Genomic DNA, 10,496 nt, shown 5'->3' with positions numbered 1-10,496 from the left:
GGAGGGGCCTCACCTTCCACAGTGCCAGGACTAGCAGGGCCAGCAGCAAGAGGCCTCCCAGAGAACTGCCCACGATGATCCAGATGGGGACCTGCCAGTCTTCTTGCTTGGAAATCTCAAACGTGACCTGCAAGGGGAGGGGGCCAGGCAATACTGTCACAACTGCAGGGCTTGGGCAGGCCAGGGCAGGAGGTGGCACGCCTGCAGAAGGGAGCTGTGTCAGTTCCTTTGGGAGATGTAGGGAGGGACAGGTGGGGGAGCTGGCCAAGGTCTGGGAACAGCCAGCTCTGCACAGCGGACGGCTAACCAGGTGACCGGTCACCATGACCCATGCTCCCTTTGGTGCTAGCTGTCTGCTCCCTGGGTTCTACACACGAGCTAGCCCTCCTGGCTGCTCCTCATTTCCCAGTGTTGGTCTGTTGATGTGCGCTTTCTGAGCCCCAGGGTCACTTGGGGAACTCAGGGCTGTGTACAGGAAGCCTGGGAAGCTAATCGAATTGCCCTTCCTTCCTTCCTTCTTCCCTCCCTCCTTCCCTCCCTTTCTTTCTTCCTCCTTCCTTCCCTACTTCTCTTCTTCTTTTTTTTTTTTTTTTTTTTTTTTTTTTTTTTTTTTTTTTTTTTTTTTTTTTGAGGCAGGGTCAAACTGACCTTAAACTTGCTATGTAGCCAAGGATGACCTCGAACTACCTTTTAAAATAAAAATATTTAAGACATTTTGAATTAAAATTACATTGTCTCCTCCCTTCCTCCATCTCCTTCCTCTGTACCTATCTTGCTGTCTTTTGAAGTCATGGGCCCTTTTTCTTTAGTTTCATTGTTGAGGTGCTGTTTAAACAGCATTTGTTGGGGGGCCCCCTCAGCACCTCGCAGCTTCTCATCTCATTTAGAGGGAAGTGGTCCTCATCCTATTTTGCTGACCTCATCAGCTGCCCTTCACTCTGTGCCAGCCCTCTACCCATGGCCTCCTTCCTCCTGCTTGTACATGCTGCCATGGCGCTCGCTCTTCCCTCTGCCCTTGAGTGACTGGCTCCCCCAGATATCAACGCATGTTTCCATCTCTCCGTGCCTGGAAGGCTGCATGCACCTGACTGAAACTGAGTCTGGTGGTGTCCCTTTGCCAAGGCCATTCCCCTCCCCCCCCCCCCCCTTTAATCTTGCCTGTCTGTTAGCTAGCATCTCCTGAGGTGTAGGTTAGGGGGCACTAGCCTTCAGCTTAGAGCGGCATTTCTCAGATATGGCCAGTGGAGGGCAGCAGAGGCCTATGCCCGGCTGCTCCAGTTCCTGGTTTTTCTCAAGAATCAACTTGTTTAGAACAGCAGCTGTCTCCCACAGTCTCACCTCTTTTTCTCTACCTTGAAGTCAAGGTCATCCAGGCTCCTGTGGTTTTGCCTTCTTAAAAAGGAGCTCGGAAACCTCCACCTCAGCCTCCACCCCCACCACACACCCTTCCTTAGAGCTGAGGCTCCAGGCTAGGGGAGGCAAAGGTGGGATGCTAGTCTTGACTTCACCATGCCCAAGACAGCCTCATTAGGGGGCCACCCTTAGGCACACGGGTGTGGGTGTCCAGTCTCAGTGTCCTCTCTGTTCGAGACACACAGGTTCCTTTCATCCTTCCCCACGGCACAAGGCACAGAGCCTGGTGCATCAAGACACTGTGAGGATGCCTGTGTCTGCCCTCTGCCAGTGTGTGTGTGAGTGTGTGTGTGTGTGTGTGAGAGAGAGAGAGTGTGTGTGTGTGTGTGAGAGAGAGAGAGTGTGTGTGTGTGAGAGAGAGAGAGAGAGTGTGTGTGTGTGTGAGAGAGAGAGAGAGAGTGTGTGTGTGTGTGTGAGAGAGAGAGAGAGTGTGTGTGTGTGTGAGAGAGAGAGGGAGGGAGGGAGGGAGGGAGGGAGGGAGAGAGAGAGAGAGAGAGGGCTTTTTGAGGCAGTCTCTCTTTGGCCTGGAGCTAGGCTAGCTGGTGACCAAGCCCAAGGGCCCGTCTTCATCTCCTGAATGCCAGGATTACAAACAGCCACGCCCGGCTTCCTTCTGTGGGTTCGGAGTGTGGAACTCAGGTCCTCACACTTGCACGGCATGCACTTTGCTGGCTGAGCCATCTCCCCAGCCCCCACCTGGGTTCCCCCCCTCTCCTCCCAGGGGAGGACTCCCTGGGGCTTACCTGGCGGCTGGGGTCCTCCTCTCGGAAGATGAAGGGGCTGTGGAACTGCCTCTGCAAGGCTGCGTTGACTGTGATCTTCATAGATCTGTACTTGAGCTGCACAAACCGGGCTTCCTCAGAGATGGCCCTGGGAGGGCAGCCCAGGTGGGAGCCTCCCCACAGCCACCTCTTCCTCCCCTCCAGCCCTGCTGAAGGGGTCTAACTTACTGTTTTCAGAGACCTCAGCCACAGGTTCCCCATCAGGTAGAAGCTGATTTCCTGGTTGGGGGCCAGCCGCACGTTGCAGATGATAGAGACCACATCGGAATTGCTGTGGTTCTGGAAGAGAATTGTTGGGGGTCAGCATGGGGCTGTGGGGACAGAGCCTGTGACCTGGAATTGGAGCAAGAGCTTGAGCCATCAGACAGACCCCAGCCTGGAACAGTGGGGGGAGAAGCAGATGGCAGGGACAAGGATAGAGGTGGATGTGGGGACAGAAGGGACACCTAGGTACCGACCGACCGAGGAGCTGTATTTGAAGTTGTGCATAATGACCAGTGAACCCTGGGGCCCACATGGTGGGAAGAGAGAAGTGACTCCTGCAAGTTATCCTCTGACCTCCATGTGGGTACCGTGCGAAAACACACACACACACACACACACACACACACACACACATATACACACACACACATACACACATACACACAAATGAAAGAATGGAATGGATGTAAAAAAAACTTTAAGTGCTTCTTGTAAGAAAGTTGTTTGGATAAATAGATAACTCACTGAGCAAAGCTGCTGAGCACATCTAGGAATTCAGAAAGCCCCCTCCCATATTCAGGATATTCCTGTTTTGCCCAGCTGATCCCCCTGCCAGAGCCTGTCCAGTACTAATACTACAGGAAGGTGCCATCAGATACCCTGGCACACGTGGTGCTAGGGATCGAGTCCAGGGCTCCATGTATCACATTCAGCTTAATAAACTATTTAAAAATGTCTTTCACACCAGGTGTGGTGGCTCACGCCTTTAATCCAAGCACTTGGGAGGCAGAGGCAGGCAAATCTCTGTGAGTTTGAGGCCAGCCTGGTCTACATAGTGAGTTCCAGGACAGCCAGGGCTACACAGTGAGACCTTGTCTCAAAAAGAGAATGTTTTCCCACTAGCATGTATTATTACATATTATACTGACCTTTACATACATGCACACAGTGTATTTGGATCATATTCACTCCATGTTACCCTCTCTTGCTCTCTTAGCACTCCTGCCAACTCCTTCCCAACTCCAGACCAAGAAACTATTTTTTTTAAAGATTTATTTATTTATTACGTATACAGTGCTCTATCTGCATGTACACCTGCAGACCAGAAGAGGGCAACAGATCTCACTACAGGTAGTTGTGAGCCACCATGGGAATTGAACTCAGGACCTCTGGAAGAACAAGCAGTGCTTTTAACTGCTGAGCCATCCCTCTAGCCCCCAAGAAACTATTTTTAAATTACATTTTAAAGTGTGTGTGTGTGTGTGTGTGTGTGTGTGTGTGTGTGTGTAGTTGTCAGCTTGGCCGCATGGTCCTTTACCCCCGGGCCATATCACTGATGACTACTCACTCCTCAGTAACTCTCACTGACACACAGTTGGCCAAGAGAGAAGCACCTGGAATGGTGGGGGCACTCTAACCACACTCGTTGGCTCCTCGTGTGGAGACACTCACCCTCTGTGGGGCACGGCTCAGGTCTTCCTCCATTGGGGCACTCCGGTACTCCGTGCTGTTCCCCCAGATGTTACAGGACGTGTTGACCTGTGACACACACACAGTTCTGAACCTCACCCAAGCTCCGCTTTTTCTCCCTCCACCCAGAGAGGCCCAGTGCCCCGGGAGCACCTAGATGATGGGGGAGTTGCTTAGGCGCGCGTGTGTTTCCTTCTCTCTCTCTCAAGCTACCTGGTCGGTGAAGAATTCCCTCAGCATCAGCAGGCGGTTGCCACCCCTGGTGGCGATGGGCACAGTGATCTTCATCATCACCCCATGGATGGGGAAAAAGCCCAGGTTCTGCACCTGCAGCCGGAGGAGAGTCAGCACATGAGCAGTTGAGGGATAGGGACCAGTCAGCCCTGAGGACATGCCTCAGCAGGCTCTGGGTATTAGTACCATAGAAGCAAGACAGTACGGATAGGATGGGTTCTGGGACCCTGGAATATGCTTAGTGGGCCCTGAGCCTGGAGATCAAGGAAGGACCTCTGCTGCCACAGAGTCCTCTTGGCCAGAGGGGACTTGGTGAATACTAAGAATGGAGACGATGTGGTCACTAATCAGGGGAGGATGTCAAACTGAGTGTGTGTTGTCTACCTGGCGGGAACACATTCAGGGGACTTCAAGCTGGGCTTTGGGGACTGAGAGGCTGGTAGATGGCTCTGGGCTTCCCCTGGATCAGCTCTCTGACCTTGAGCAAGATAAGCCATGTGGGTGTTGGGGTGCAGCCCAGTTTTCAGTCATCAACCTATTCCACCCCTCACACAACTTCAGAGAAGCTGACACTCATTTGCGGGGTGAGGGAACCCCGGGTCTTCTGAGGCAGATGCTCTTCCGTGGCTCCCTAACTCTCTGTGACAGAGGCAAGATCAAAAGCCACCCTTCCCAGCTTGCCTCACAGCTAAACACCGTGTTGTGGACGTAAGAGGTAACTGCAGATATGGGATGAAGCTGCTGCTTTTTTGTTTTTTCAAAACAGGGTTTCTCTGTGTAGTCCTGGCTGTCCTAGAACTTGCTCTGTAGACCAGGCTGTCCTCAAACTCAGAAATCTGCCTGCCTCTGATTCCCCAGTGCTGGGCTTAAAGGTGTGTGCCACCACCGCTCTGCTCAAGGAAGCTTTTTACCAAGAAGGGACGTGCTTCTCTCCCTTCCTTACAGCCTGGGCCTAAAGTGTGACGGATGAAGCTGCAGCCATCTTGGGCTGGGAGGTGAGGCTGGCCTTCTCATGTCTGGGATGTTCTTAGATCCTGAATGACCCTGGAAAGCCATCAACTCTTTGTGGAGGGAAGTAAGCCCTGGCATGTTTAAACTGCTGTTCTTGATATTTAGAATCTTTTCGGTACACCCTAATCTCTCCCCCCAGGCCAGCCTGGATATCTTTCACATGAGCGTGAAGCCCAGAGACGGGAAGTAACCTTCTACAAGCTGTGCAGTAGGCCAGTGGCAGAGCTGAGGCTGAGCCCCAGGACCTGCAATGATTCTAGGTTCTTCCCCTCCAACTGGGGTGCGGGGTGTGTGTGTGCTCAGTCCTGCCCTTCACTCCCAGGTGCCCTCCAGCCTTACCTTGAAAACACAGGTGAAGGAAGGCCCAATGCCATCATATCTCTCCAGGGAGCTGTTGGCCTTGACCTCATAGTGGCTCAAGCTGCTGCTCCTGCAGAGACAAAGGAAAAACCACCGTGTGTGGGTAGTCAGTGCTGACCAGATGAACAGGTAGCAGGAGAGAGAGGCAGGCAAGTGGCCACTTCCTGGGACCTCGTGTCTTAGGTGGCCGCTAGGGGCGCTGTGTTGAGAAGAGTTCATAGGCTTTGGTGGAAAGGAGTACTCAGGGCAGACAGCTGTCTGCCGTGTGGGTGGGCATGAGTCTGAGGGTCCCAGGTTGGGCACCCTGGCCTGGCCTCTCTGTCCATGGCAGGGCTTCTTTGCAACCTTACCCCCCCCCCAGTGCCCTCCCACCCCGTGTTTCTGTTATGCCCTCTTTTCTCTGTTGGTGGTGGCGGAGGACTTCCCGGTGGACAGGGGCTGCTTAGGGGGTACAGACTCTTCCTGGTACCCTCTAAGAGGGGAGGAAGATCGGGCACCGTATGGTCTGGGGCCCCGGGTTCCTCCTCAGTGACAAGTGATGTTGAGAATTGCTGGTGCAGTGGTAACAAGAACAGATTGACTCCCTTTCTCCTTCCTCCCCCTCTCCCTTCCTTTCTTTTTTTGTTAGAGACAGAGTCTCATGTAGCACAGGCTGGCTCACTATAGGATACCCTGAACTTCTGATCTTCCTGCCTCTACCTCTGGTATGCTGGGATCCAAGTGCTGGGACTATGGGTATATCTGACTTATGTGGTGCTGTAGGTGGAATGGGGGACTATGGGTATATCTGACTTATGTGGTGCTGTAGGTGGAATGGGGGACTATGGGTATATCTGACTTATGTGGTGCTGTAGGTGGAATGGGGATTTATGCACACTTGGCCAGCACTCTACTAGCTGAGCTACAACCCTAGACTGACTCTACATGTCTCTGGTTTCCAATGCTGTGCTATATCCTCCAGGCTAACTAGCCCTCGGGTTTCTAGATGATTCTCCTGTCTCTGCCCCTAGGAATTGAGCTCGGGTTCCTAAGCTGTCGCAGTGCTTTCACCCAATGAGCCATTTCACTGGCCCCACGTAGACTGACTTCAAAAGAAGATTCACTTTGAATTAGGTGTACATATGTGTCTGTGTGTGGGTCCGTGAATGCAGGGCCTACAGAATTCAGAAGGGGTGTCACATAGCCTGGGACCAGAGTTACCAGTGTGCTTGGGAGCCATCCTGATGTGGGTGCTGGAAACTGAACCCGGGTCCCCTGGAAGCCATCTCTCCAGCCTGCCACACGGACTTTGAAGAGTTCTGTCTTTCACCTCTCCCCCAGCCTTGTGTGCTGGAGGACCTCCTCTCGCCCCCCTCCATGCTTGTTCCGGCTAGCTCAGGCCCCTCCCTCCCTCCCTCCCCCAGAGGCGGCACATCTAACTCACCTGGTAAAGAGGACGTCTGCTTCATATTTGAGGTGGAAGTGAAGGAGGGCCATGTTGTCATCACTGGTGCTGTCCTGTTCATGACTGTCACTATAAGGGGGGTGGGGATCAGAGAGGACCCTGGCACAGGGACTCTAGAAACTGACGGGAGGAAGTGCTGGCTTCTCAGGCTGCTGAGTTATGATTAGGCCGTCAAGGGAAGCCGAGGTGTCTCCTAGAGCGTGGGCCAGTAGGCAGGAATGGGTGCCAGCCCTCTCTGGTAGTTCCTGGTCACCCCCTGGCTGTGCCACCTTCTTGGTGCGCCTCCCCAGCTGCTGTGCTAAAGATGACGAGGGACTTGGGACCGGGAGAGAGATGAGCCTTGAGGAGAGCCACCTACTCTGCCCTGGGAAGAACAGTGGGGTTTACTTCGGGGAGCTCACAGATCCCTGATGGCACAGGGCACAGCTCCCTCAGGACAATGGGTGACTATGCCAGAAGAACCTAAAGGGTGCTGCTCAGAGGCCCCTGGAGGGAGCATGGTCCAAGGTACTTCCACCTAACAGTGAGTGCTCAAATACCAGGGAAGGAACCCACAGAGGTTAAACCCCAGGATTTCGGCTTGTACACGAGATAAGTTCTACTCTCCAGTTCTTCTGGGGCTAGAAAAGGGGTCCTCAGAAATACACTGACATCTATTCCCTTCTTGTCCATTCCTGGTTCACAAATGCCCAGGAACATTGCTGTGTAAGTGTGCTCACTCTTGGTGAGAAGAGGCGCCAACATACGAAAACACTTCACAAACTCTGTCGGGTGTTGGTGAGGAGTCTGTGGACACATGGGCTTTGGTTAAGCATAGCCAGTGGGCAGCATAGGCTGGGGAGGGATGTCCCCAGCCTGCCTGTGATGGGGCAAAGCCACTGATGTTTGCTTTGCCTCAAGGTCTGTCTTTCTTTCTTCCTTCTTTCCTTCCTTTATGTTTTTATTTTTATATTTATTTATTTATTTATTTTGGTTTTTTTCAAGACAGGGTTTCTCTGTGTAGTTTTGGTGCCTGTCCTGGATCTCGCTCTGTAGACCAGGCTGGCCTCGAACTCACAGAGATCTACCTGGCTCTGTCTCCCGAGTGCTGGGATTAAAGATGTGCACCACCACCGCCTGGCTCAAGGTTTTACTTAGCTGAGGATTTTGGCTGCTCGAGGCTTCCAACCACCTAGAAGCCAGCCTGTCCTCACTTCTTTCCTCCCTCCTCACAGAGGTGACTCATGAGAAAGGAATCAGTTTCCCTGGTGGGTGAATCAGGTTCACCCACCAACTTGGAACAAGCCACTTCCAGGAAACCTGAGGGACAGACAGACAGACCCACATAGAGGAAGAAAAGTTCTCTTAAAAATGGAGAAATGCCCAAGGAGAGTGTGATGGTTTGTACTGAAAGTCAATCAGTCAGGGTGGAGAATCACCTCTGGTCCTGGCTGTGAAGGGTTGTCTAGATTGGCTTAACTGAGGTGGGACACCCACCCTGAATGTGGGCAGCACCATCCCCTGGGCTGGGCTTTCTGACTGAATCAAAAGGAGAATTCGATCTGAGTCCAGGATTCACCTCTCTCTGCTTCCCGGATGCAGATGCACAGAGCACCGGCTGCCTCAAGCCCCAGCCGGGATGCCTTCCCCACCATGATGGACTGTGTCTTCAAACTGGGAACCCAGACAAACCCCTCTTCCCTGTAATTGCTGTGTCATGTTTTGTTACAGTGATGGGAAAAGTAACTTAAACTGAGAGAGGGAAGCACTGAAACCAAGAGAGGGACCACAGGGGCACGAGGCGAGGGGTGGGGCTAAGTGTCCAGCTCCCAGTTGTGCTGTTTACACTCTGTGTTGTTGGAAGTCCACGCAACCTCTGCTGACTATGGAGGACTGCTGTGTGGACTGACTGATGGACCCGAGGGGGTTCTAACTGACTGCTGCCTAAATCTCTCTACAGGTTAAGGAACAGCCAGTGCGTCACTTGTGGTGAGCTGCAGGATAGTAGGGGGGTACCCCCCCCCCCCCCCGCCCCCGGGCTCAGCTTGGGTCAGGGAACAGGTTTGACAGTGGGATGCTGTGGGCACAGTGAGGTAGGGCAGCTGACCTGCCGGCACCCAGCCGGATCTGAAGATGGTGCAGGAACACGGACTTGCTGAACTCGAAGTCCAGACGGAAAGCCACCTGTGGAGAAGCGGGCCTGAGTGGAGGGCACTGGAGGTGTGCTGGCTCTGGCCTGCCTCTGACTACCTCAGAACCCTGCAGAGAATGGCTGGAGCGGGGATGGGGCTGCAGAATAAGTGAACTGGGGCCACCACAGGTGCTAAGACAGCAGCTCCCCCATAGAGGTGTCCCTCCCCCCACTTTTTTTTGGGGGGGCAGAGGGTTATGTAGCCCAGGCTGGCCTCAAACCTGCTGAGTAACCAAAGATAGACGTTAACCCCTAATCGTCTGTCTCCACCTCACGAGTGTTGGGGTTACAGGCATGCCCCAGGGCTTTGGCATGCTAGGCCAGCACTCTCCCAACTGAGCCCCAGCCCCAGCAAGGAACTCTACTTAGAACTCCCCACAAGCCTCCCCCTGCTCCCTGGGCCTCTGTGTGTTCCCCCGCTCTAGGTCCCAGTCCTGCCCCTCCCTCCGGCCCCCGGTCCCCACCTTGGCCTTGGCCCTGAAGAACGGGTAGCTGACGTTGCAGACTTTCTTGTGCGGCCGCCTCTCCTCGTTCACACACTCGATGCTGTTGTCTGACTCATCCTGGGACGGGCAAGGCAGCGAGAACCAGTCAGGGCCAGTCCTGGGGCTCACTGCATGCCCTCTGCAGCCAGCCCCTCACCCCACCCCAGAGATCACCCAGCCACTGGCCACCCACACCTGGAATGCTACTGACTGCCTGAACCACGGAGGGCCTGAGGCTGAGGCCAGGTGTAGGTGGTTCAGAAGGCACGAGGTGACACAGGGAGGGTCTCACTGAATGTTCAGGTGTATGCCGCGTGTCCCCTGTGTCTGGGGAACGCGCTAGCTTCACTCGGGCTGTGGACAGTGGCTGGGCTAGGATTCTAGGATTGGCACTTAGTCCAAAAGGTTGGAAGCCACTCCCCAGGCTCCGACCTCTCTGCCTCCTCAGGCTCTGAGGCTCTCTGAGTGGCCATGCAGCTTTTTTTTTTTTTTTTTTTTTTAATGGAAGAGAGGTCCTGGAGCCACACAATTATATTGCCTGGACTCCAGCGACTTTGTGTGGACAGCACTATTCCATATCTGGGGTCCTGGGCTGGATAACGGAGGAAACAAGCTGAACACTAACATTCATTTCCCTGCTTCCTTGTGGACACAGTAAAATCAGCTGCCCCACCATCCTGCCATGATGGACTGTTTTCCCCCGACCATGCTACCACGTCCTCCCAAGGAGTCTGTGTTGAACGTGCATTGAGTGTCAACATGAAGCAGGGGGTTGTGAGGGAGCAGGACACAAGTAGAGGTAATCCCAGGAAGGCCCACAGTAAACAGAGGACCCAGGTGGGAATGGACAGGGCATCCTGGGAGGCAGTGGTGACTTGCGCAGGTGTGTGTGTGTGTGTGTGTGTGTGTGTGTGTGTGTGTGT

General features: G+C 53.7%; 1 protein-coding gene across 1 annotated transcript in view; it reads right to left on the bottom strand.

The window, feature by feature from the left end:
• The window catches only part of Itga11 (integrin subunit alpha 11), a 107,950-nt gene that overhangs the window by 10,935 nt on the left and 86,519 nt on the right, over positions 1-10,496 (bottom strand). Inside the window, exons 21-29 of the mRNA XM_006971452.4 lie at positions 9,553-9,651; positions 9,005-9,081; positions 6,898-6,987; positions 5,454-5,544; positions 4,083-4,196; positions 3,852-3,938; positions 2,364-2,474; positions 2,157-2,252; positions 14-127 (exon numbers count right to left, since the gene is read on the bottom strand). Coding sequence (XP_006971514.1) covers positions 14-127; positions 2,157-2,252; positions 2,364-2,474; positions 3,852-3,938; positions 4,083-4,196; positions 5,454-5,544; positions 6,898-6,987; positions 9,005-9,081; positions 9,553-9,651 — 879 coding nt within the window. The remainder of the gene's footprint in view (positions 1-13; positions 128-2,156; positions 2,253-2,363; positions 2,475-3,851; positions 3,939-4,082; positions 4,197-5,453; positions 5,545-6,897; positions 6,988-9,004; positions 9,082-9,552; positions 9,652-10,496) is intronic.

Source organism: Peromyscus maniculatus, chromosome 7 (genome assembly GCF_049852395.1).
Source record: "Peromyscus maniculatus bairdii isolate BWxNUB_F1_BW_parent chromosome 7, HU_Pman_BW_mat_3.1, whole genome shotgun sequence".
Classification (NCBI taxonomy): domain Eukaryota; kingdom Metazoa; phylum Chordata; class Mammalia; order Rodentia; family Cricetidae; genus Peromyscus; species Peromyscus maniculatus.
This window is presented reverse-complemented; position numbering and strand designations above follow the sequence as displayed.